General features: G+C 39.9%; 1 protein-coding gene across 1 annotated transcript in view; it reads left to right on the top strand.

The window, feature by feature from the left end:
• The window catches only part of ACER3 (alkaline ceramidase 3), a 62554-nt gene that overhangs the window by 15048 nt on the left and 19642 nt on the right, over nucleotides 1-27864 (top strand). The window contains exons 2-6 of the mRNA XM_074152397.1: nucleotides 7899-8009; nucleotides 19426-19478; nucleotides 23777-23829; nucleotides 26024-26105; nucleotides 27253-27288. Coding sequence (XP_074008498.1) covers nucleotides 7899-8009; nucleotides 19426-19478; nucleotides 23777-23829; nucleotides 26024-26105; nucleotides 27253-27288 — 335 coding nt within the window. The remainder of the gene's footprint in view (nucleotides 1-7898; nucleotides 8010-19425; nucleotides 19479-23776; nucleotides 23830-26023; nucleotides 26106-27252; nucleotides 27289-27864) is intronic.

The following is a 27864-nucleotide window of genomic DNA, read 5'->3' as shown; positions in this document are numbered from 1 at the left end:
TTTTGACTTACTGGAAACAGCACTGTTGAGCAGCGTGCGACTGGGAGGCAGTGTGCTCACACCAGTGGTATGTGTCTCTGTCAGTGCTAGCAGTGAGGAGGAGGAGGAGGAGGCTGCGTTCCTGCCTCCTTTGCTTCCTCTCTTCACCCACGGTGGATTGTTTCCTTCATCTGTCTTGCAGCGCGTTGTCCAGTCTTGTTTGAAACTGTTCCAGGATTCGTGGCTTCTTTTAGGAGTTGCTGCTGCCGAATTAACTTGATTTCTAGATGTTCTACCTAAACTTCCCCTTTCCTTGTTTCAGTCTGTTACTGCTGATCAGGATGCTCTTCTTTAGTAAGATAAATAATATTTTTTTTCAGTCCTTTCCCTATGTAAATCTGTTGGTTTCCTCATTTCTTTCTTGTAGCTGCTGCCTGACCAAGATTTAGGTAGCTGTTCTTTTTCTTTTTTAAGATCTTTCTTTTTCTTTATAGGACTCCTGATTGCTGTATCTGACACCCCCCTCTTATTTGTCCTTTACAGTTTTTCTCATAATAGCTAGATTAATGCACCATTCCTTTGTAATGTACTCATTTTATCACATTTTTCTGTGGCGTTTTATCTGCCTTTTAGTTTTATGATTCCTATGGTCTATATTAACTCGCTTTTCAGATTTCTGATTTTATTTGAAATACCTAGGGAGATCTAATGGTCTCTCTAACAACCCATTAGTTTAAATTGTTATTTATCTGTACCAATTTTTATAGTACTTCAGGAAGCTTTCATACATAGCTTATACGGTTCAGTAATTGCCTCACTATTTGTTTTCTTGAGTGTTTTCCCCATGTTGTTATTAGAAACGTGGTGGCTAATCCAAGTTGCAGCTGAATTGCTGAATTTGCAACTTCAGTTAATCTCCAGGTAAAGGAAATCAAGTCTTGCTTAGTATTTGGAAAGGAAAATTACAGGAGGTAAGAAATGGATCTTTTCACTTCAAAATAAACACTCTAAACCATCCCCACCCCCATTTTTATTTTTTTTTCCTTTAAGTCATCGTTTGTCCTGTGCTCCAGCCTGGAGTAACACTGTGTTGTGTTTCTCTGAGTAACAGGAAGTTTATATTGATCCTTCGTGGACATTTGCAAGTAGCGAGTTCAGTAATTACATATTGGCAAAATTCCCGTCGGGATGACTTGGTTTCCTCCCCCTGAGGTCCTTCTGAAATATCAAATGGAGACAGGAGTTTTCATTTCCTGACACTCTGAAGTGCAGTTATTGTAGACTTTGAAGTGGAAGATATTAAAAAAGGCTGGTGGAAGTGAAAATCTAATTGCTATATTGCCCTCCTGGTGATAAGCCGTGAGTGAACACACCGCAAGATTGAACTTAGTGGCCAAAAAAGCTGATTCTGTGTAGTTGGGTCTTCGGAACAATCATGAAATACCGATATTTTGGAACGTCAGTGGTACAAATCTCCTCTGGGCTCTGGCTTAGTTATTATTGACTGATAATATACAGCATATACTGTATGGAAACTTGTTGGATTTTCAAATTAACTCCTCTGTTGACACTTAAAATGCTGTGATAGGTGAGCTATGAATTTCTTGTATCTTAGCAAGGGCTCCCATATTCAATTTGAATGAATTTCTTATTCTTGTAAGGAAATACTCTGTATTCCTCCTCACTCTTTAAGCTGTTGGCTGCTTACTCCTCCAGTTCAAATCTAATTTCCAAACACCTCTTTGTCTTTTATTGTTTCACCTTATCTGGTGATGCTGGGCCACAGGAGTACCCTTTTTATGCTTTGCTTTTGCTGTTATTCTCTGTGTGTGTTCATCTTTGGTTTCATATCCCTAGAGATTCTTCCAAACCCTCTTTTTAGAAGAAAGCTTTATCCCCATGGTAGACGGTTACTCTCTCAAACATGCCTGAATCCGTGAGTTGCTTCACATTTTCTTTAAATTTGGTAAATGAGCTGCATTTTGTACCAGAGCTGCTTGAGATTATTCCAGAAACAAAAGCCGTAAGATAGAATTTCTTATATCTGAAAGCAGCTAGAAGGATGATTCAAGTTCTGTTCTGCATGTGTCGTGATGCTATCTGACAGTGTTTGGTTTCTGTAATTATTTTTATTTTCTTCATGCAATGATGGAAAAAGGAAAAAAAAAAAAGCTGTGTGAGCTGGGAACTGCACTACAATTGACTGTGCACCATGTTACTCAGACAATGAAATGGATGTTTTCAGCCTCAAAATCTTGTTTGCTTGCTTGCTTGTTGTACTTGGAGGGACACTTTGACTTCATTGCAACTTTGGTATCTATTTTAGAAAATAGCAGTCACTCTCCTTTCTTGTGTTTCACGGTGAGGTACAGTTGTCCTTAAGGGGAGGCTGAAAGCCTGTAATGAACATCATGTTTGTTAGTCTTGATTTTAAATTAGGTTTTTATGTATAGTCAACTTTTTCAATTGCAAAAATTTTCTTCTTTGCTCTTTGGGGGTAACGCTTATTTCTGTTGGTTTTGAGTCTTGTTGAAACCACAGCGGTGAAAAGTCTTCATTTGTTTGACAGAGAGAAAGAGCATTTTAACATTTGAAAAAATGACAGAATCACAGAATGATATCCACAGGTCCTCGCAGTTGGTAAATCTTGCAGTCTTTCCGTGTACAAACATAGGAGAAAGGATCTCTTAACACTCTGTAAATCACACTGGTCACCTTGTCAAAAGCTGAAGATGATAATCTGTGCTTCGTTTTTATAATAGCACTTTTACTTTCTCACTGGAAACATCTCTTGTATTCTAACTCCCAGCGTTGTCTTCCTGATGTTTTTACAACCTGTGTAGTATTTCTTTATGGCCGTGTTCTGTTACAACTTGACTTATTTACAACTTTACTTGGCTTATCCTTTTGACTCCTCATCCAAATTTATTGTAGAAATGACTTTCTAATGTAGAATTAACTACATATTTGGGGAATTAGAAACTTTTTGAAAGTCTTTCAAATTTGTGTACTCTCTGTACTCTGTGTACTCTAACTGTACCAAGCTGTGTATGTAACCGTAAGCAGTATATTGTGCCTGTGTTTGCCTGTAAATACTATTTCCTCTTTAAGTTTATATTTTTTGTCTTTGCGGTGCTCAGTCTTCGTGCAGATCTTTGTGCATTTATGATACTGTGTGTGTTTTTTGGGACCTGATGATGACTGTGAATGTACATGCATCGTAAAAAAAGACTTGTCAGGTTTTGCTGTTCTATTTGTAGAACAGTGTGCAGATGTGGTTTAACACAGTACAGCTGTACTTCCCAGAGACAGAGGCCTGTTGAAATGATGTTTTGCATAAATTTGATTCTGTTCTGGTACCATATGGCATTCTCTCAATGAATAAAACAGTATTTTGGAACAATGGTTTGCATTAAAACAGTCCTGAAAGACTTTTATGAAAATTTGTAAGGTCAGTCACCCAGTCTGCATTTGCCATGATTAGCCATTAATTTAGGACTTTGCCTAGTACCATCTCTAATCTTTGTGGACATAGTCTGGTTTACTACTGTGACAGGCCACCACATCACAGCACTAAAAAGCCTGCTTTGGAGCTTACTGAGCTTCACCCTGAAAGCAGGAAGATTCATCGTGCTGCCCGTTTCTGCGGGGAAGCACTTGTAAATGTCTCCTCTTCGGTGGGAAGCTTACCTCTAGCTTCTAGCCTGCATTTATTTGGGGTTAGTTTATATCTCTTTATTCTTTCAACAATATTATTGAGAACAGCGTATTCTACTGTTAGCTTGCATGAAGACAGTACTATTTTCCCTGCCTCTACTGGAAATAAATCTTGAGGTCTTGGTTCCAGCCTTCCAGAGATGGCTTGTGGTCAGTCACCATGTGATCTTAATTCACTTTTCTCCCTCTTCAAACAGATTAATCCTACGATTGGCATAAGGATTCATATTCACATTGAAAAGTGTGTTCTTGGCCATCATACTTAATCCCATTCCTGTCGTTTCAGTCTGTGAGTTCATTCATTTCTTCCTCTGATAATCTAGTCCTCCTTTCTGTTGACAGACGTGCTGGAGATAAAATGCTGAGAAGCAGTCTTTGGTCACCAAAGAAAAATTAGATCACTCCCTGGACCAGTATTCAAGGAATCCAGTACTGAAATATAAGAATGCTGTAAACAGTTGAGCCCAGGTCCATCCACATGCATCTCATTTCTGATACACTAAATTTCTTACAGGCATAACCAATAATCTCTTCTTTAATTATTTTGCAAACCTTCTACCTGGTTCCTTAGTTGTATATTCTCCGGTCTCTGGTTTTCCCAAATAGGTTCTCCATTTTTTTTTTTCTTTTTTTTTTTTTTTTTTAAAGAGAACTGTGTGAAAAAGATTAGGTTTCTTGGCAGTTAAACTTTTTTCCCATTTTCGACTTCCATATCTATTTCCTTCAAAACTTGTTTCACTTACTTGTTTGTTAATTAACTTCAGACCTATGAGTCTGTAGTTGTGTCACCTTTTTCTTCTTTCTTGGTATTGTTTGCTAATCTCTCTGCGTATCCCACTGCCATTTTGGGATGGAATTAGTAAAAATCCCTTTTAATGAATTTATAAGCTATTCTGTGTGAGGATAATCCTGTAAAGACTAGCTAGACTTTTATGAAATACCCACTTCTAGGGACCTGGGGCTTGAAAGAGGCCTTGTAATTTTTGTTCTTGAAAGAAGTCATTTTGCTAGCAGCATGCCAGAGGACTTCATTGTTCTCCCGCCCCCATTTCCCTTTTTAAAAAAATTTGCACACCTTTCAATAAGTATGTTTTGCAAATAGGCTTGCCTAATCCGGGCTATAAATGTTCTGAATAATATGGGCCAAAAAGTGCAGAGAAGGAGTGGCAGGAATTTACAGCTAGATTAGGTCTACGGTATTTCCTCTCTCGGCAAGATGGTCCTAGATTAAACGCTCATAAATTTTCAATAATGTAACATAATTATAGCTTTACAGGAAGTGTTGAAACCTTCGCTTTCCTACAGAAGAATCTCTTTGCCTTTTTACATCCATTTTGAAGTTTGTTTTTCTACTGCAACTCTATTCTAAAGTCCTGTGCCTTCCCAGTTGTGGATACACATCATGGTATTTCTTTTGTTTGGCATTTTCACATTTGAATTTTTGCCAAGCTTTTGACAGTTTCGTAATGAAGTGACCTTGAACCGTGATATTTATATAATGTCTAATAATTTCTCTTGAAAATGGGCATAGTTGAGACCCGCTTTAGAAGGCAGAAGGTTGGCTATCCAGACCATGTAGCTTTTACTCTACCTTCGGAGGCTGGATGACGTCTGTGCAGGATGTGTGGGAAGACGTGGTAATGGTCAATGTGTACCACACAATACCGAGTTTTAGTGGATTTCTTCCAAACCCGCTCTCCACTGAAAGTGAATCACTGCCCATTGCAACACTGCGGGGAATGTGGTAAAAGGTTAATGATTCCCCAAAGAACTTAAGCATGAAAAAGGCCTTTTATATTGGTATAAACTTGTATGTCTTTGCAGAGCTGTTTTGATTTCAGCTGGGTTTCTTCTACATGGAGGAACTTAACTCCGGAGCTGACTGGAAGAGTAAGATCTCTGGCGCATCTCTGTTTTGCTTGTTACAACTTGGTGAAATTCATGGTTGTGCGGGAGATGATGTTAAATCAATAAGGAAGTGATTTAAAGAAGATCTGATAAAAATCAGATGGATTTTTGTCCAGTCAAGAAGACTGTCTCAAATTAAGATTTGAATCTGCTTTGTGAGAATTTAAAAGAGCTAACTTGTTAATTAGGTACACTTCTGCTTCATGTGTTATGAAACAACCTTTCTTTCCGTTTAGTTTTGAATTTTCTGTAAACATGAAAAGTACGGATTATTGTTCTTGGAGGTACTGTAATACTTTGGGGTTGTATGATCATAGTTTTTCTTTGGGATGGATCTTGGGAAGTAGGACTCCTTGAAAAATAGGTGCTTGAATTAGGGGAGTGACTCAGACATGGCCTGCTTGCTCTTGTTCTTTGTTTTGGAAAGGTAAACTCTTCTGAGATTTTTCGGCTGAATAAAAAAGCCAGAAATAGGGAATTTTTTGGCCTCTCCATAGCCTCATACATTGTACTTTTCATTGAGATATTTTGAATTTAAAGTTACAGTTTTACATATATTTAACTGTTGGCATGTAAAAGTGTGCATTTTAATTTATGTAAGCAACGTTCTGCCTTTTATAATAGATTTGCTCTTTTCCCCAAATTGCATGTCATTTTATTCCCATTACATAAGCTTTATTCTCAAACTTTTGATTTGTGGTTAGGCTAAAAAGCTGAATCTGCATCCCTTCTGGTGAGAAATGTACCATTTCCGTATGCTTCACTTCTCAATATTTCATTGTACTTTTGCATAGGCCAGGACAGTTTGTTAAAAAAAAAAACGCATCTAAATCAAATTGAAGGAGTAGTTTTAATGAAAACAAAAATAAAGGTTCCCTCATCTTCCCTAGAGATGGAAGAGCCGCCATGCCCCCTGGTATGAGAGCTGGACTCTTGGCTGGTTCTTGCTTTCTCTGATCCCTGCAACACGTCTCATTTCTATGTATTGCATCTCAGCTTCAGCAGGAGGGACGGAGAGCGGTGGTGTCTTGCTGAAGGTCGGGCTCTTAAAAAATCATAGAATGGTTTGGGTTGGAAGGGACCTTAAAGATCATGGAGGTCCGACCCCCCTGCCATGGGCAGGGACACCTCCACTGGACCAGGTTGCTCCAAGCCCCATCCAACCTGGCCTTGAACACCTCCAGGGATGGGGCAGCCACAGCTTCTCTGGGCAACCTGTTCCAGTGTCTCACCACCCTCACAGGAAAGAATTTCTTCCTGAGATCTCATCTAAATCTCCCCTCTTTCAGTTTAAAACCCTTTCCCCTCATCCTGTGGCTCCACTCCCTGATCAAGAGTCACTCCCCATCTCTCCTGTAGCCCTCTTTAGGGATTGGGAGGCTGCTATAAGGTCTCCCTGGAGCCTTCTCTTTTCCAGGCTGAACAACCCCAACTCTCTCAGCCTGTCTTCATAGGAGAGGTGCTCCAGGCCTCTGATCATCTTCATGGCCTCCTCTGGCCCCACTCCAACAGGTCCATGTCCTTCCTGTGTTGAGGACTTCAAAGCTGGACACAGTACTCCAGGTGGAGTCTCACAAGAGCGGAGTAGAAGGGTAGAATCACCTCTGGATAAGCTTTGACAGTTGCCTGTCATGCTGATCAGTAGTGGCTTCTGACTTTCTGCTGTTCCTTGTCATACCCTCTTACAGTCTTTGGTCTTAGATTGTGATGCTGTATCGCAGATCCCATCTGGCTTGTTCCGTGTGTGCGCGGTGACTACCATGCTAATACTAAAGACTGAACTGGTTTCATTTGGGAACGACTCACTCAGTGACCTTAAAGTATCTGAAGGGAGTGTAGAGGAGAGAGTTCCAAGAATAGCTTTAAGAAAAGAGAAAACAAACAAACAGCTCTTTTAAAATACCAGGCTTGAACTATTTGGGGCTTATATCTCCTTAAGGAATTGGGGTTTAATTTGTGAGCTGTGCAATCAAGGTAACTTTATTTTTCTGCCTCCTGCCAAGAAAGTAAGCACTGTCTAAGCCAAACTTTTTAGTTAAATCAGTATTTTACTACTATCCAAACATGTGGAAAAGGACAAAAGAGTTAAAATATTCTCAGCCTTCAAGTCGTTAACTGTGTTGTACCAAAGTTCAACTTTGTATTGTGTGTGAAAGCAGAAGACAATGTCCAAAAATGTGTAGCTTTCTTGATAAAAACTGCCGAAGCTTTTTTTAATAAGTGAACGCTGCTTTATTTATTCTAAGTGCACAGTACCCAGTTCTAAATCTTTGCTTTTCATTTCTGTCCTACAGGGAACACAGTGAGTAACCTGATTTTCATTCTACCTCCAGTCTATGGTGCGATTCAGACCTATAAAGATGGCCTTGAAAAACGATATTTAGCTGCGTATTTGTGTCTCACAGGTATGTGTAAAACTTAATTTGCTCTTTCATTATAAAGGGAGCTCAGATGTGCACTGAAATATTAATAAACCAAGTAGTAAAATCCAAATACTAGGTGTGTGGAACATAAACCTCAATATGTTATATTGTTAATGTTTACAGGAAATTGGTATTTTTTGGGAGGACATACAATTGGTGTTTGTTGGGAGATGCTGGAGCATCTCTCTCTTACGAGGAAAGGCTTAGGGGCTTGGATCTTTTTAGTCTGAAGAAGAAAAGACTGAGGGGGGATCTGATCAACACCTATAATACTTAAAGGGTGGGTGTCAGGGGGATGGGGTCGGTCTTTTTTCAGTGGTGCCCAGGGACAGGACAAGAGGAAATGAGCAGAAACTTGAACATAAGAAGTTCCACCTAAACATGAGGAGGGAGGTGGTAGAGTCTCCTCTGGAGACATTCAAAACCTGCCTGGACACGTTTCTGTGCAACCTGCTCTAGGTGGGCCTGCTTTGGGAGGGGGGTTAGACGAGAAGATCTCCAGAGGTCCCTTCCAATCCCATATCGTTCTGTGATTCTGTGACATGAATTTAGAATTCACTAAATAACCTCATGAGGTTTTAAATTGATCTTTTTCTAGCTTTAAGTCCTGCTCAGTGCATCTTAGCTCCCTGTATTCTTTTAAGATGAATTACAGAAGATGTTTTGCGTGTCCTGCTTCCAAACTGTTTCACACTATATTAGTGGTTTTGTGACATTTGTGTGGAACAGTAATACAAGAAATGGCAGAGATCTTGAAGGAACTGGGAAAGCATTCTTGATGAGTGTGAATTTGTTTTCAGTTCCTCTTTGGCGTATATCGCTCAACAACCGAACTGCCATCGTGTCTGGGAAGTTTTGCAAGGATGGAAGAACAATGTGACGTTGGTCCATTGGTGAACTTCAGGGCAGTCTGGTTTTTTTTACATAGCAAAATCCTGAAAAGAACCAACTTCCTTTAAAACATTAATTATGTAACTAGAAGTCATGTTCCTTATAAGAAAAAAAGATGTTTGAAGATGGTTCAGATTTGGCAGTTGGGTCTTGAAGTAGATTTCACAGAATTTCTGTGTTTCACAAGATTTCTATGTTTGCTATAGCTCCTACCTCTGTGGAGGCTGTATTTCCCAGTCTTCTCAGTGGAAAGAGATTGGTTTATTGTAAATGTTCCTTTTAAGATTGGCACACTCATGTATTTAAACAAACATTGTCAAAAACCACTTATCTCTGTGCTAAATGTATTCTTGATGCCAATTAAACTGTAACATATACTAGGTACAACATATACTAGGTACAACAATCACAACTTGTGATTTTTCAGTTACATCGGCTTTGCTCATATGTGTGAAAGATAAGCAGCAACAATGTAAAGCTTTGGATGTTGTCTGAACACTTTCCAAATAGCCATTTGTAGGCTTTTTATGGTTTTGAGTAATTATTCTTTTTTGTCTCAGTATAAAATAGTTTGGCAGAAGGAATTCCTGAAGGTCAGGGTTTCCTTTTAAAAAGGCAGGGAAAGAAACAGTGTGTAAGCGTTTGCAGAAGTTGACTCTGCGTTTTCTTGAATCAAAGTATCCTATACTGTCATTCTTTCTAAACTAAAAAAAAAAATAGTAGTAAAACTCTGTGTTTGAGACTCAGTCTTCACAGTAACTTGTGGCTGCCTCTGTCAGTGACACTTCATTATGGACTTACAGGCTTCATGATGGATTTACAGGCTGCCCAGGGAGGTGGTGGAGTCTCCGTCTCTGGAGACATTCCAAACCTGCCTGGACACGTTCCTGTGCAACCTGCTCTGGGTGGACCTGCTTTGGCAGGGGGGTTGGACTAGATGATCTCCAGAGGTCCCTTCCAACCCCATATCATTCTGTGGTATGGACGGTGTGCCACTACCTGACTAGAACATCAGGCTGTCACACCAAGACTGCTCTGAGTGGGCATTTCTCATGTACTGTTTAATGGTTTTTTGTTGTTTTGTTTTGTTTTTTTTTAAAAAAAAAAGAAAAGGTCTGTCTTTGATCACAGTTAATTCCGTGGCCTTCAGTTTTATGCTGTTCTTGGTGTTGATGAAGGGAGCTCTGGCTGCGTTTGCCAGCAGTGCTGGAGGGCACTCCTGAGTTCCAGCTGGGCTCTGCTCATCTACGACTGGGATGCCTTTGACTCCTGTCTGAAGTGATAAATGCTTGCATGGCTTGATTTTTATCTCATATTTTGGAACCTAACATTAAAGGTCACTCCCAAAAATGTTTCTCTTCTGTTTTTGTCTCTGCTTCAGTATTTGTCACGCTATGGACTGTTGAAAGAGGTAAAGGAATATAGGCGGCTTTATAGTTTCTCAGTGAAAACCAAGAACAGGGTGGTTTGGAATCACAAACCTCTTATATCAAAATTTGTTCTACTACAGAACAAAAGCAGTAAATGAGAAGATAAACAGAATTTTAAACATAGTTGAAATGTGCCAGCAGCACTGGCATTCTTTCTGTGCGTGTGACTGAAGTGGAGATAGAGTAAGTGTACGGAATTTTTTTTTTTTGTAAGAAAATACCAGAGAGAATTCTTTCCCTTACAGTAATTTCATTCACTAAGAGATTTCACTCTTTATTTGCAGTAAACAAGTATAGACTTAATCTGTAAAGGGATAGTGAATTTAACACAAACTCTTTTTTCACTCTTTTAACATAAACTCTATTTCTCTTCAGACACCGTGCTTCATTAAAGACGATATAGGAGAGTGTCTAACTGGCCTGTGGTGTCTGAGGGTTTTTTTGGTAAAGTAGAAATTATTTTAACAGTTCTGCCCTGAAGATGGGGGCGGAAGGGAGGGCACTTCAGTTAGGTTTTAACATCTTTGAATCATTACTGGGATTTTACAAGATGTTAAAAGACAGCTGTCAAAGTGGACATTAAAATTAAATCCATTAGCATTTGAGAACATAAGAAGTGTTGTTTCTAGACATTATTTTGATCCAAATTAACTGTTTCTTTTGGATGCTTCCAGACATTTAGCTGATTGTCAGTTCCTTTGTGTTTTACCATGCTGTGTCCAGTGCTTCACTTTATACCCCACAATTTCTTTTGTTGACATTTATTTCCTCTTTGAACCAAATGCATTTTGAATTAGGGAAGCACTGTGTATTTCACATACATGCTAAGATCCAAAGTTGGCAGGACAACAGGGGGGATTTCTAAATAACTGTTGAAATAAATTTCTTTTTCATACTGATGCCGAGACTTGAGTTGCACTTTTCAGCCAGTTCTTTGAGTTACAGCACACTGTTCTCAGCCCTTAATTCTACTGTCTGTCAGCTCAAAGGGCACGTTGTCAATTAGAATCATAGAATGGTTAGAGTTGGAAGGGACCTTAAAGACCATCAAGTTCCAACACCCTGCCATGGGCAGGGACACCTCCACTAGAGCAGGTTGCTCAAAGTCCCATCCAGCCTGGCCTTAAACACTTCCAGGGATGGGGCAGCCACAGCTTCTCTGGGCAACCTGGGCCAGGGTCTCACCACCCTCACAGTAAAGAATTTCTTCCTAATATCTCATCTAAATCTCTCCTCTTTCAATTTAAAACCATTACCTGTCATCCTATGGCTCCCCTCCCTGATCAAGAGTCCCTCCCCATCTCTCCTGTAGCCATTTTAGGGATTGGAAGGCTGCTATAAGGTCTCCCTGGAGCCTTGTCTTCTCCAGGCTGAGCAACCCCAGCTCTCTCAGCCTGTCTTCATAGGGGAGGTGCTCCATCCCTCTGATCATCTTCGTGGCCCTCCTCTGGTCCCGTTCCAACAGGGTTAACTCCAACAATTAACTCAATAGGAACTGGGTACAATTTTTAAGCTTTAGAGAACTATTTAATCAACCTGTAAATGATGAAGAATAACCTTAACCAGTTACTTTAGCATGTTGCATCTAATGAAGGTGATCTCATGAAGGCATGTCAGGGAGGTGGTTGTCCCCCTGTACTCAGCACTGGTGAGGCCACACCTTAAGTATTGTGTCCAGTCTTGGGCACCTCAATCCAAGAGAGATGCCGAGGTGCTGGAGCGAGTGCAGAGGAGGGCAACGAAGCTGGTGAAGGGCCTGGAGAATAAATCTTATGAAGAGCAATTGAAGGAGCTGGGACTGTTTAGTTTGAGGAAGAGGAGGCTGAGGGGTGACCTCATCACTCTCTACAACTACTTGAAAGGACACTGTAGAGAGGTTGGTGCTGGTCTCTTCTCAGAGGTAATTAGCAGTAGAACAAGAGGGAATGGCTTCAAGCTGCAACAGGGTAGGTTTAGACTGGACATTAGGAAACAATTCTCCACAGAAAGAGTGGTCAGACACTGGAACAGGCTGCCCAGGGAGGTGGTTGAGTCACCATTCTTGGATGAGTCTAAGAGTCGTTTAGATGCGGTGTTGGGGGATATGGTATAGGGGAGAACTTTGTAGAGTAGGACTGATGTTTGGACTCGATGATCCCAAGGGTCTTTTCCAACCTGAATGATTCTATGATTCTATCATTCTAAGTAGGTGGAGAAATCATCAGATTGTCACTACCTCGAAGAATAAGCAGTTAGGTTTGGATGGTTCCTTATGATGCTGTGGTATTGAATCAGGTTCTACCATATCTCATATCCTCATGCATCCTGGGAAACTGGGAAAAGTTTGTGTGTATATATATATTTAATAAAAAAGAAATAAAAAAGGCTGTAACTGTTATGAACCTAAGAAGATAAAAAGCAGTCAATGGAGTTACATATTTTATTAGATGTGTTACTTGAAATTTGGAAGGATTATTCTGTTTTGTATTTCTTTTGCCTGTTCAATAGGGCTCAGTCATTCAAGCTGTGCCAAAGCGGAGAAAAAAAAAGGATGGACAAAGTTTTCTACGTTAGACATAGCCATAGGAACTCACAAACAACTTGCTAACCATCATTTCCAGTGGAACTCAATCTGTGAAAATAGCTGTTAGAAGCCCTTCAGTCAAAGTTAATTTCATTAGTCTTATCTAACAGCCATAGAGAGGTGCTTAGGCCCTGTCGACGTTTGTAAATCAAATGTACTTGGGAACATTCCAGAGCTAAGGAGCGTGGAACAGCCCCTGTCTATTTGTCTTAGCCTCCAAAACAAGGGGACCGCATACAAATTCCCTGGACTCTTCTGGCTGCTGGGCTGTGCCAAGGAGCTGCTTGGGGAAGGCACTAGTTGGAACAGGCTGGATTCATGCCGCAGACTGTTCCAGCAATTCCCTAGAATTACATTAGTGTGTCTGGGAACGGTCCCAGCCATGCTTGAGTTCACTTGTAGAGCTGTACCCTTGGAGTAACCAAGGTCTCTTCTGTCTCTTGCGCTGTGGAGGGAAACCGTTACAAAACAAAATAATTCAGTAAAAAAAAAAAAAGTTCATTTAATTCTGCTTTTCCATGTTGTTTCATTCTCTGACTCTTTATTACCCCTCGTCTTTTATCAGGGAGGGGAGTCGTAGGACAAGGAGTAATGGTTTTAAACTGAAAGAGGGAGATTTAGGTTAGATACTAGGAAGAAATTCTTTCCTGTGAGGATGGTGAGACACTGGAACAGGTTGCCCGGAGAAGCTGTGGCTGCCCCATCCCTGGAGGTGTTCAAGACCAGGCTGGATGGGCCTTTGAGCAACCTGGTCTAGTGGGAGGTGTCCCTGCCCATGGCAGGGGGGTTGGAACTTGATGATCTTTAAGGTCCCTTCCAACCTGAACCATTCTGTGATGCAGTATGTTGTTGTTTATCATTAGTTCAGTTCTCCCATTGTAAGAAACCATAGGTGGAATTCAGCTCTGGATTCAAACACCTAAATATGTGTCTACCTGTGCAGAGGGGTCTGTCTCCCATTGCAGTCAGTAAAGCCTCGAGAATCTTTTGGTTCATGTGAAAATACCCCCTTATGTTTGGCCAGTTGAATTACTCTTTATAATGCCATTGTCTTTAGTGGAAGCTTTGACACCCTTTGACACCCATCTACTTCACGTGTAGATACCTTAAAAAAGGTGTTTAGTTCTGGAGCATCCTTCCTTCAGAATGTTTTCATACAGTGCTTGGACAGTTTAAATTTAAACCACGTCTATGAAATCCTAATAAACTGCTTTTTTCTGTAAAGGCTTTAGGCTTATGATAAGAATTTTGAATGCTGATGGGTAGTCTTATATCAAAATGAATTATCACCGATTATGTGATATTTTTGATTCTTCTTAAAGCTACTGAAAAATTCGTGGGAATATTTGTGTCCCTCTGGGTTTCATATCCTGGGAGTTTATATGGTTCATATATGGAGCTGGATCTTATGAATAATGTCATAGAATCATAGAATCATCCAGGTTGGAAGAGACCCTTGGGATCATCGAGTCCAACTATCTACCCTACACTACAAAGTTCTCCCCTATATTGTATCCCTCAACACCACATCTAAACGTCTCTTAAACACATCCAGGGATGGTGACTCAACCCCCTCCCTGGGCAGCCTATTCCAATGCCCAACCACTCTTTCTGTGAAAAATTCTTTCCTGATGTCCAGTCTAAACCTACCCTGTTGGAGCTTGAAGCCATTCCCTCTCATTCTATTGCTAATTACCTCTGAGAAGAGACCAGCACCAACCTCTCTACAATGTCCTTTCAAGCAGTTGTAGAGAGTGATGAGGTCTCCCCTCAGCCTCCTCTTCCTCAGACTAAACAGTCCCAGCTCCTTCAACCGCTCTTCATATGATTTGTTTTCCAGGCCCTTCACCAGCTTCGTTGCCCTCCTCTGCACTCGCTCCAGCACCTCGATCTCTCTCTTGGATTGAGGTGCCCAAAACTGGACACAATACTCCAGGTGTGGCCTCACCAGCGCTGAGTACAGGGGCACAATCACCTCCCTACTTCTGCTGGTCACGCTATTTCTAATACAAGCCAGGATGCCGTTGGCTTTCTTGGCCACCTGGGCACACTGCCGGCTCATATTCAGCCGCTTGTCAATTAGAACCCCCAGGTCTCTTTCTTCCAGGCAGCTTTCCAGCCACACTTCCCCAAGCCTGTAGCAATGCACGGGGTTGTTGTGGCCCAAGTGCAGAACCTGGCACTTGCCCTTGTTGAAACTCATGCCATTGATTTTGGCCCAATGATCCAATCTATCTAAGTCTCTCTGTAGAGCTTCCCTATCCTCCTGGGAATCAACACTCCTGCTTAACTTGGTGTCATCTGCGAACTTGCTGATGATACACCCTATGTCCTTGTCGAGATCATCAATAAAGACATTAAACAGAAATGGTCCTAACACTGAGCCCTGAGGCACACCACTCGTGACCGGCCGCCAGCCGGATTTAAATCCATTGAGCACCACTCTTTGGGACCTTCCAGTCAGCCATTGCTTGACCCAGCGGATCGTATGCTCATCCAGGCCGTGTGAAGCCAGTTTTTCCACAAGAATTGTATGGGGGACAGTATCGAATGATTTTCGAAAGTCCAGGTATACAATATCAACAGCCTTTCCCTCGTCCAATAATCTGGTTATCTTGTCATAGAAGGAGATCAGGTTTGTCTGGCAGGACCTGCCTTCTATAAACCCATGCTGACTAGGCCTGATCCCCTGGTTGCCCATTATGTGGGTTTTGATGTCGGATCATTTCTGGCATGGATATTGCCTTGAAGTCTTGGACGGTGTTGAAGCGCAGTGAAATAACTGTGTATGAAGTAAAGTTTGCAGATTGACTACGCTTACATTGTCACTAACACAACTACTTTATCATATGGCAGTAACCCCACATCGTGTTTGCTGCAGGACAAAAAAGACCGTGTTAGTCTGCAAATAGCAGCTAACTTTGCATTTTTTTGCAGTCTTTTTAAGTGCTATTCAAATCTCATAATATTGTAACAATGCGTGTTCTGTCGTTAATACATAATTTATGTATATCCCCTGTAACTTGAGAGGTTCATTGGTGTAAAAGTTCTGAGTGACTTGTAGTATCTGTGAAAAGTGAGTTACAGCAGTTAGAGGGGAAATGGTGTTGATTTAATTGCAGTGATTATGTTCGCTCGTATTTTGAAAAGTATAAAGCTGGTAGAACGTCTCAGTGCAGGGATGGTTTTTGTGAAGTAAATATTCCTTAGGAATGTCTTCATCCTGAAGTTATGTGATTGGAAGCATATCTAAAGGTAGCTGCATTCCAGTAGAGCTGCAGGTAGAAGCTACATGTGAAGACATTTAAGCTTAAATATTAAACCGCTGTTTATTGGGGACAAATACGTGTCAAGCCCCTTGTGAATTTACAAGTTATACTTTAAGTGCGACAAAAAGAGGCGGTGTGCTCTGGGCATAGCAGAGGAAATTAATATTTCCTTGCCATCCTTGGCATGTGATAGGTGTTTCCTCTTTTTACTTTGCAAGGTTTCTGGCACCGAACGCTAACCCGGCGTTGAGCCACGAGGCAGCAGCTCTGACGAGCCCAGCCCTTGGCCCAGCGAGTCTGGTATTAGCTATTAGTTCCCTTCTGCCGAATGTTACCAGTTAAATAATTGATGTTAGCGGAGCGGAGTGTGATTGTGCTTCGGCTGCTACAGTTCAGTTCATCTTTTAATGCGGTTTCCTCCTTCCTCCTTTTTAAACAGATTCATGAAGCTTTTTGCATGGTTCTGTGTTAAGCTATAACATACGCCAAAGATAGCAAACCAGAAACTTGGTTCTTAAGTTATTCGGTGTAAAATATTTTTGTTATCCCTCTGCAACGTAAAACATACCTTAAGTTATGCCTCTGCAATAAGCAGATATAAATGTGATACGTAAAGAATTACGTTTCATTCTTTAGGCTTCATCTAAACCATCTCTTCAAAAAAAGACGATATTGTGCATAGTTACCACAATAGTGTTTGAGGAAGTGTCTCTGGAGTCTTGAGAGGGAGAGTGTCACCTGATGAATAACCTACTCTTATAATTTCTAGCCGTGTAACATCCTGGGTTACCTGCTGAAAGCACTTAAATACCAGACTTGACCGTGTTCACGAGCTCCATCAAGATACAAGACAATATAGCTAAAGCATCGTTCTCCAATGCACAGTAAAATTTCATAATCAAAGAAACTCCAAGTGTGATCATTACACCAGGAGCAAGAGGCTTTTTTTATTATTTTTAGAAATTAATTGTAGTAATGGGGTTAATGACCTGAAACACTAATATCTGCAGCATGTTTGGGTTTTGCAAAGACTGGAAAGGAAAAATAATCTAGAAATAACTGCTTTTCATCATGTAGGAGGAAGGGGGAGGAGTTTAGTAGCTGATCTTTGAGATTTACAACCCCAGTAATATTAACAACCCCCTCCCCTAAAAAAAAATCCCAAACTAACACCCTCCCAACAACATATTTTGTTAATTTAAAATCAGTTGAAATTTCTTATGCAATGATTTTGCTCGTATTGGAAAATTACACTTGTTACACATTGTAAGAGTGTGTATCATGAAGATGCTGAAATTACTGTGACAGCCAGGATAACGGATGGTACTGTTTTAATTACGATCTTAATGGGTTTTTTTCTTCAGCACAAGCAGCAGTTGTAATATATTCTGTATACACAGAAAAATGGCTGTGAGAATTTCTCATTAAAATCTCAATGAAGGTGAAAAACAGTTGTTACTTATTGTTTGGAAAGATTTTTCAGAAACAAAACAAATTAGTCAGAACTTACAGAAGTGCGTACCGTTGTTTATGTTCTCGTAGACAGCCATGCTCAATTTTCCCGAAGAATTAATGACATCAAAGTATTTGACGATATGTTTTTAAATATAGCTGTATTACAGTTTTATTGTTTCCATAAGGTTACGTGCTTAGGTATTTAATTTCATTGAGTACGTGTAATAGTCACAATTTTAGGTTAAAAGCATCTAAAGAAACATCTCCAGACGTATCTGTCAACTGTCTTGGGAATCCTTTAGAAAATGCAGTTTTTTAGGTAGAGGGCTGTTTGTGCAGCGGGGAAATCAGAGAATCACAGAATGATACGGGGTTGGAAGGGACCTCTGGAGATCATCTAGTCCAACCCCCTGCCAGAGCAGGTCCACCCAGAGCAGGTTGCACAGGAACGTGTCCAGGCAGGTTTTGAATGTCTCCAGAGACAGAAACTCCACCACCTCTCTGGGCAGCCTCTTCCAGGGCTCTGCCACCCTCAAAGTGAAGAAGTTCCTCCTCATGTTTAGATGGAACTTCCTGTGTTCAAGTTTGTGCCCGTTTCCTCTTGTCCTATCCCTGGGCACCACTCAAAAAAGACCGACCCCATCCTTTTGACACCCACCCTTTAAGTGTTTATAGGTGTTGATGAGATCCCCCCTCAGTCTTCTCTTCTCCAGACTAAAAAGACTCAAGTCCCTCAGCCTTTCCTCATCAGAGAGATGCTCCAGGCCCCTCATCATCTTTGTAGCCCTTTGCTGTACCCTCTCCAGCAGTTCCCTGTCCTGGCAACCGGGTGTAGAAAATGTTACGCTCTTGAAGCAAAGCACAACACAACTACCTTGTGATCAAGGCTCGAGTGCAAATTACTTGGCTTTCTCTGAAACCAGGGTCTGAAACATAATTTCCTGAAGGGAAACAAGACATGGCATTAATGTACTTGTTCTTGCAAAATAAAAATCTACAGGTGCTTAAGGAGAGTGTTTAAATGATACATTAAATGCTTAACCAGCTTTGCTCTAAACAGTGAAATCTAGCTTCGGAGACACATTGTCCCTGTCTAACTGAAAAAGCAAAGTATATATCTCATAAGTATATATATATTGGCAAAGGATATATCTCATACATTAATTTCAGAAGTAAATTCAGAGTTTAAAAATAAAATATTTCAAAGAAATAAAATTCAATACATAAAAAGGTGGGCTTCCAAGAGGAAGGCTTGTAAATGGTGATCTTGTTTCACAAAACGAATCCATGCTGCATGGGGTTTTGTTTATTTACCCTGAATTTCTGGTTCTGAGTTCTAGGAGCAATTCATTTCTGCTTCTAGAGCTGGCAAAAAGCTCCTTGTAAAATTTACTATTTAAAACTGGACAATAAGCAGAAATATCACAGAATTTCAGGAGTACTGGCAGTTGAATGATGCCTTGCATTAGAGAAGGATTGAGACAGATAAATGTTGATGTACTTAAAATTAAAAATTAAATTATCTCATTGAGGTTACACCAGTTCATAGGAGACGGTATTGGGAGGAGGGAAAGAGGGCACTCGCCCCCGAAAAAACAAAAATTCAAGGACATCACTGGTGACTAAAGTGTAAAGTAGAAGGCTGTGGCAAATTAGGATTTTGCCCCTGAAATGGGATACCAATGTTCTAATTATTTTTTTTCCCAGTAAAGTTCGTGCATTTAAGTTAATGTACCAGAAAGTTTTACATGTAGACTTCTATATTAACCATGGTTTTGATTTGTTTTCAGCTGTGGGATTGGGATCTTGGTGCTTCCACATGACCCTGAAGTATGAAATGCAGGTGAGTATTGATAAGTAGCTGTGAATCATTTTATTTATTTATCTCGCTGTATAGTCATCTTGCCATTTCTTGACTAGATGAAACTCATATAACATGAGTTAATTCTACCTTAAGTATCATTGTCTGACAAAAAAGTAGTGCAGGTCTTGTTTCATTAGATATTTTCTACCTGTAGATATACAGGAATGTACACTTGCAGCTAAAATAAGAGCTATAATGAACTGCTAACTTCATAGAAGACACTTCATCCCTTGGGAAATTGTACTGTCTTTTTACTCAAGTTGTTATTTTAAAATTCCTACAGTTTTGGCTTAATAGCAAACAGTATAGACTAGAATTATTTATTGTATCCTTTTTTCCATCTTGATGTTTTCTGTTATATTGTCTATTTATCTAGACCTACCTGTAGCATTCATACTGAAGTCAGTGTCTTCTGAGTAGCAGTAGTTGAGTCTTCCCCTTTCTTATTCTCAAGTAGAAGCCATTCTGTAATAAATCACTGGGCATAAGGATTCAGTATTTCCCATTTTCTAAAGGGACATTAGGTCTGAGAAGATTAAGGAAATCCATAGCATCATAGAATGGTTAGAGTTGGAAGGGACCTTAAAGACCATCGAGTTCCAACACCCTGCCATGGGCAGGGACACCTCCCACTAGACCAGGTTGCTCAAAGCCCCATCCAGCCTGGTCTTGAACCCCTCCAGGGATGGGGCATCCACAACTTCTCCGGGCAACCTGTTCCAGTGTCTCACCACCTTCAAAGGAAAGAACTTCTTTCTAGTATCTCATCTAAATCTCCACTCTTTCAATTTAAAACCGTTACCCCTCATCCTATCACTACACGCCCTGATCAAGAGTCCCTCTCCAGCTCTCCTGTAGACCCCTTCAGGTACTGGAAGGCCACCATAAGGTCTCCCTGGAGCCTTCTCTTCTCCAGGCTGAACAACCCCAACTCTCTCAGCCTGTCTTCATAGGAGAGGTGCTCCATCCCTCTGATCATCTTCGTGGCCCTCCGCTGGACCCGTTCCAACAGGTCTATGTCTTTCCTTTGAATCAAAGTTGGGTGAAGTGGGATTCAGTTCAAAATTAAGGTGAACTTCAGTTCAAAATAACCTACATCTGAAGATGTGTGCTGGAAGTCTGTGCTCCCATGGAGTCAATGGAAATACAGTGAAGTCACTGGAGTTTAGAAGAGCCAGTCAGCTGGGCTGAATCATTCCCCAGACTCCATTGATGGTCTTAACTTGAATAATACTAATTTTTCTGAATATATGTGTTCATTTTAGACCCTGTGAGTGTTCAGCCTGGCCTCCAGCTGCCATCCCGTAAAGGTGCAGGTCTCTTAGACCCTCTGTCACAGTCTTTGGTGGCTGTACTGGAGGTGACAGAGCATCTCGGATGGCATAGGCTTCTCTGCCGTGGCAACTGAATTGAGTCCTGGTTTTCTATTAATCATAATGGGGCCTGAGACACTGCATACGTGGATGCCCAATGTTAGGTCTCTGAAACTTAAACTGAATTGCAGTGGTGATATTTGCCTCCATGATGCTCTGGTTTATATCTCTAGTGCGTGCTGGGGACTGTCAGCCTCCATGGAGCATACTGTTGCCACCACGTGAGAATATTTGGGGCTTTTCTTGTTTTCTTGGCATGAAAAAGGTGGTTTCTAGATCCATTTCACCACTCCCTCCCAAATTGAGGTGTGATTTACCAATATTCTCTTCAGTGGTGAAACTGCCTTGAATTTCCACCTTCTCATCTGTCTTCCTTCAGCTGCTTGTTCCCAGCCCTGACAGTGTTTCAAATCCCTCTTTCTTGTGCTGATGAGCAAGTGCTGGTGAGCAAGGCGACCCTGAAAATCAGATCATTAAAATGAGCCAGACTTAAAACATTCATGTGAGGGTTTTTTTTGTTTGTTTTTTGGATTTTTTCTGTGTGTGTGTGTATAGAGGCTATTTTAATTCAAGTCACTTTGATGCTACTTGCCATGTAGTTCTGGTGTTGCATCAGAACAACTAAGGGACCTCTGAACTGTGGTAAAGGGTGGGCAGAAGCAGATGAGAGAGGAGCAGGAATGTCTTGCATCATCTTTCCATCATCTTCGTGTGAGGCAGAGAAAGTACACTTATTGTTTGGGCAGCCAAATGAAATCCGCAAGTGGCCCATAATCAGGCTGATTGCTAGCTCACGAATCACCGTTGAGGAAACATTTCAACCAGTAAATAATCTTTTCTCCTTCACTCTGTCTCTTGTTATGATTAAAAGTCAGCATTGATAGCTGTTCAAAGAGATTTATTTTTTTCACATTTGTTTCTTAATACTGTAAATGGTCAATTCATATTGTTAAGAGAAATGTGCAAGCTTCTGTTCTTGAAACCATTTAGACAATTTCTGAAGTGATCATCTCTCTTTTTCTCTTGTTTTTATGGGAATCTGCTTGATCATGCATCCAAAATGTTTATTTAACCGGCGAAATCAGCTCACCCAGTGTCCTTCTATCCATGTTTCTTCATTGTTCAGACATGTTCAGACATGCTGTTCACAGTCTTTCTGGAAGCATTACTTCCTTTGGATACAGAAGCCGTTGTCTTCTGCAAGCAAATTCTAACTAAGATCTGCTGAGAGGCTCTTTGATGTTACCGTTACGTCCCTGAAGTGCTGCCAGCACATGAACTTAAGTGTAATCAGCTGTCCAAATTTGAAAAAACTTTCTGTATTGTATTTCTTATTCTTCCCCCCACCCTTTTTCTTTTATGAGGCCTCAAATGACTCACGTTCTCAAAGAGCAGTATGAATTATTCCTGCAGCTAATTCCTATCAGACTTGATAAAGCTTATCACTGAACTTATAAATCGTAACTATTAAATTTAGCTATTGCTTCTATTTTTTCCTCTCTAAGGCATCAGAGCAAAGATAAACTAATGTGATAAGATGCCACCTAACACGTCAGTTACCTTCAGCTGCCATCTGTGTTCCTGACACTTTTTTTGTGCCACCTATTGCAGCCCCTGACCCTATAATACATGGATTCAGGGATTTAAACCTTTTTCTGCAAGGTTCGTTGTGTGTTTGATCAGGTATTGGATCTGGCTCACTGTGGGTCTCCCAAACCAATCGGAGTCAGCCTGGTTTTATAAAAGGGTTTGTGTAAGATGGTGTTGCTCTTAACGTGTCTCATTATTCAGAAAAACATGATTGTGAAGGTATTAAGTACCTGGTACCAGTAGTAGGAGGTAATTTCTGTACAGGCAGGGCCATGAACGACTTTCAGAGCGACAGTGGAAAAAAGATTAGAATCTTGTTTGCATCCAGTTCTTGTTTTTTGTAGGAAAGAGTCAAACCTGGTTTAACAGTTCTGAGATACCCAACTATTAACATTTGCTTAACATTAGAATTCAGAATTCGTTGATCCATTTGTATGATTTTGCATTTTTATGGTTTTCAGTCCTTCAAAAAAGGAGGTAAGTTTAACTTTATATTTATGAGCAGAAATTTGTTAATGTTCTTCGATGAGAAAAGTTTTAGAAGAAAATGATGGTGCTATTATTACTTTTTTCCCTCTAATGATAAATAAATGGCAATTTTGAGCATACCTGTTCTTGAGAAATCACCTCTCTTGTGATTACTGTTTTAATTCCATCTCCATTAAGGTGGCAAGTTCCTTGAGAAGTAACTGGTTCAGTTGTAACATGCCAATCTTCTCCCAAAGCATAAAAATTATTTAAGACAATAAAACATTTTATGGCAGTCATAATTTGGGGAGAGGGAGGGGACAGGACACCAAGAACCCCACGACAAACAAACAAACCCAAAAGCCTGTCTCTGAATTAAAACAATATAAGAAATTTCCAAAATTAAGAAGTAAACATGCTTCCTAATGGGGTCCAGTTCTATTTAATGTTATGGAAAAAAATTATATCAGTTTCTCTGTGAAGTTTGTACAAAAATAAGAAAATGCTACTGGCTATATTGAACAGGCTATAAATGGGGTGGTATTATTCGATATGACTTTACAAAACTAATTCTTATAAATGTTTGAAGAGGTTTGAACAGCAAAACCAGCATGATTCTTTGAAGGCGTGGGCTTTTCATGACATGTAATATTCAAAAGATTCAGAGTAATAAGCTTATTAATGCAGCAAACTTTCAGTAGTTGGATAGGACTTGACACTGCTGCGTTCTGAAGTACAGTCAAGAAGGTGGGGGTCCAAATGACATAAAAACTGTTTTCTTAAGAATTATCTCAATTAACTTACACACGTGTGTAATTCACGTTTTGATGTCTCTGCTTTTTGTAGCTGTTGGATGAGCTGCCAATGATATACAGTTGTTGTGTGTTTGTCTACTGCCTGTAAGTATTTTTAAATGTTTTGGGGTTTTTTTCTGAACATTTATGGAATATTAACTTTTGAAATGTAGTATCTGGGAAGCCCGATCTGGTGTATAGTGAGGCTGACACTGAAGCTTCTACTGATTTCAGTGAGATCTGGGTTTTGCCAGCGGTACAGCGTTATGACTTGGCCATTAGAGCACCAGCCTGGCTTTAATCCTAGTTTGTGCTAATTTAGAGATGTTTCACCAGTGTTTTTTTAGCAGGAAAAAAAACACGCCTCTTGTTAAAGACTGTGTAGTACACAACCAGAGCTCAGTGTTACCCGGTACGTAAACAGCAGACATAATAAAATCAACACCTACAAAATTATCAATACTGTAATTTATTTGAGCTGTATTTCTATGATGTAGTCTGACTCCAAATGCAAATTTCAAATTTCTGGTTAAACCTGCTTTCCCCTATATGGAAAATTAAAGAAAAAAAAGATTTTATGAAAAGTTGAGTGCATGTTTTGTGGAGAGTGTCTTGGAACATGCATGACAGCTTAATACCTTGGCAGGATGTTTCCTCCCATTTTATTTTGGGAGAAATGTAGCATTTTGGTGACTGTAAAGATACCTTAAGTTGGCTTTTTCTTGCTTCTTGCTGCAAGGCCTGGATTTAACGTGATTTCTTCTGTCACTGGAAAAATCCAAATGATAAATCAACTTGTTGCAGACAAAAAGACAAGAAAATTGTCTTTTTGCTTTTGAACATATCAAATTTTCAGCTGATGAAAATTGGAATACCTTTGGTGAAGATTATTGGTAGCTCGCAATGGAGATGGGATGCTGTAGGACTAAACCCCCGTCTGTGGAAATTACCATGGGTTTGTGATTCATACATTAGTATGATTTGTGCAAACTCAGGACCAGAATCATAATGCTTCTTTTAGTGGAAATACTGCCATTGTAGCTCTCTATCTCCTTGAAATTGCCTTTGCATTTATTTTGTCTGATTTGAATATGATTGGGGAAAAGGATGAGAAGTGGCTATAAAAATCTGTTTGAAAAAAAGTAATCGCGCTTATTTTATGCAATGGTCACTCAATTAACTTCAAAAGCACTGAAGTCTGATACTGCATTTAGAGCTCTAATAAGATTCTGTGTACGTATGTTTGGTAGTAATTAAAATGTTCTGAAGAATGAGCTGATGTTTAATTTAGGAGGCCTTTAATAATCATTTCGGTTTTCTTGAAGGTAGGTGGCAGGTGGTTCTGCAGAGGACGTTCCCTTATACATCCTTAAATCCTCCTGACTCTCAAGTTGTGTAATTACTTTAACAAGCCATTTTGTGATGTAGCACATTGTGCTGTCTTGTAGATATTTTTTTTCCACAGATATTCCTACATGTTTTTTTCTTGGTTTCCTTTTATTCATCCATGATGGTGTCTGTTTCCAAAAGTTTATAAGCAAAAAAATCTAGGGGGATGTAACTTGGAGTTACATGGACAGCTTCCTCCGGCCCTAAGGATTTTGTGCTTCTCAAAGTTTGTTTTTATTGAGTTTTTTGAACCTTTTTTCTGATGGAGATGTGGTCTGGGATGGTGTGTGCGTGTAATTCCATCGCAACTGTGACCGAAGCGTAGTGCAGAGGTTGTGAAGCTAATTTTAATTAGTTGTTTTACATACTGGGAGCAATTAGCTGTTTTTTTACCTTCCAATTCTACCAGTACCCAATCTGGGATATTTACTGCGCTGTGACTGTAGTAAAGCCATAAACAATCTGCATTTTAACAGATCTCTAGAGTTCACTGTGTTGTAAGGCAGTCCCTTTCCCACGCTGCCTTTAGCTCACAGATGTAATGTTTTTTGGCAGCTGTATTGCATTTTAAACTCATTTCTAATTTGCCATCCATTATCACCCCTTAAGCACCTTCTGAAAACGCTTCTGCTTCCCAGACTCTTTCCACTGACTGGGTTATTTTTTGTATATGCATGAGCTTATTGGGGTTTTTTTGCACTAGATTTTTTAAAAAAACATTTATTGGTAGAAGTGTGAATTTTTATATTGAAATGACACATCTTTATTGGAGGAGTTATAATTTCTTGAAGGGCTTAAGAATCATTTGGATCAATTTTCTCACAAATTTTGTGATAATATACCTTGAAAAATGCATCCTTTATATGGTAGAGTGATGAATGTTATTGCTTTCCTTTATGTTCTGTTCCAGGTATGAATGTTTCAAGTACAAGAACACAGTCAATTATCCACTGCTTTTCTTGTTAATAACTTACAGCTTCGTAGTCAGCATAGTAAGTACCTTTTTCTAAGTACCTATGGCATTTTCACCTGTAGGTTGACAGTTTTCCTGCCAGAGAACGAACGTTATTCAGGCAGTGTATTCAGTGAGTCTCTCTCACTTCCAATCAAAAAGAACAAATTATTCTTTTGTTGGGAAAATTATGTGCTGGCCAGAGAAACCTGAAACCTTTCTGTCTAAACCACTGTATCGTTTATTCTGAATTGAAGAAGAAAAGCAGTAATTCAGTTGCTAGAATAAATAGGAATGTGAGAAAAACAGTCACCGTTGACTTGGTATGAGACCTTGGACGAGCTGCATTCCTCACCTTCCCTCACTTTAATTCACCCGCAGAAATAAGAATAATCCGGTTCAACAGACTGCAAAAAGTGAACTGTGATACAGAGTCCGGGGTATTGACGGGTGTTTGAAAACAACAGCCAGAATAAGAAAGGAACTTAGCTCTTAAAAAAATGAGAAGAATTTTAACTGTGTCATGGTTAACTTGATACACTTCCTCGGCGCAGTGTGCTCCTTTTATGAATAAAATGAGTTTTGTGCTGGCTGTCAACCACAGATGGAATCTTCTTCAATTTTTTTTATTTTTTTTTTAAATTATAGCCTTTTCTTAAAAAGCAAAGGAGTATTATAGGTCATCTTCTGCCTTCAAAATACTTGCCTGTTCTTTTCTGCGCCCCCTAAAATTTTTTACATTTGCAGCACGTTATGCCTAAGGTCTAGTGCCCTTCTCACTTCTTAAAGCAGAAGGCTTTTTGTAAAATGGATTGAAGTGTTAAAGCATTGTCAAAAACATTAATAATAGCAAATCAAAGTAGCGTACGCTTTCTTCTTGCAACGCATATGGAGAATGTGTCTGGTAATTTCTGCATCTTAATTGTTTTTGTATGTGTTGCAACTCTCTTAAATGAGGAGATTTTAGATGTTAATGTCTCTATTTGTGCTTTTTAATTTAAAGTAATTCCACAGTTAAAAGCTCAGGTTTTGCCAGAGGAAACTTTGAATGTTTAATCAACTTTAATGGTGCATGGATAGTGCACTCGTGTCTTGACTGTAACAGAACAAGTCTTGGCAGTATTTAAATGAATAATGTTATGGTCGTTCTCTGTTGCAAATGATTTCTCTTTTTTTCATCTTTCCAGGTTTACTTAAATTTGAAAGAGCCTGTATTCCATCAGGTAAATCTTGCTCTGTTGGAGAAGCTAATCTTGCTTTTAAACTATGCTGTTTTAGGGGAATGTTTTACAGGATTTTAGAGCTGGAAGGAAGACGAAGACAAGCACAATTTGCTTTTTCTTTAAGCAGTGTTGCTGCCTGTCATGTTCCCATCCTCTTACTTGGTGACCTGAAGAATTAGAATGCTTTAATGCGTGTTGTGTTTTAGCATTTGACCTAATATTTCACGTGGTTTTCATCAGTAGGAAGTGTAACGAGGTGACCCTCGCTATGGGCTAAGGTGTGTGCGAGAGGGAGGGCTTAATGAGTCCTTGTCTGCTAATTTCCACTAGCAGCTGCTGTAAAACGATGACCTGACATCGTAACGTGCCTCGAGTGACTTAGCACTGTGTTCTTCTCTCCACTTTAACATATTAGATTGGGTTTTTTTTAGCTACTCAGCTTTACTTCGTGTAATTTCAAGCTGAATTTAAACACAGAAGAATGTCTTCTAGGGTTATGTAGCAAACTGGTTGTTACGATCTTACAGGCTTAGTGGCATATTTATGGCATAGGGAACTGCTGGAGAGGGTATAGCA

The sequence above is a fragment of the Numenius arquata genome, chromosome 1 (genome assembly GCF_964106895.1).
Source record: "Numenius arquata chromosome 1, bNumArq3.hap1.1, whole genome shotgun sequence".
Classification (NCBI taxonomy): Eukaryota; Metazoa; Chordata; class Aves; order Charadriiformes; family Scolopacidae; genus Numenius; species Numenius arquata.
This window is presented reverse-complemented; position numbering and strand designations above follow the sequence as displayed.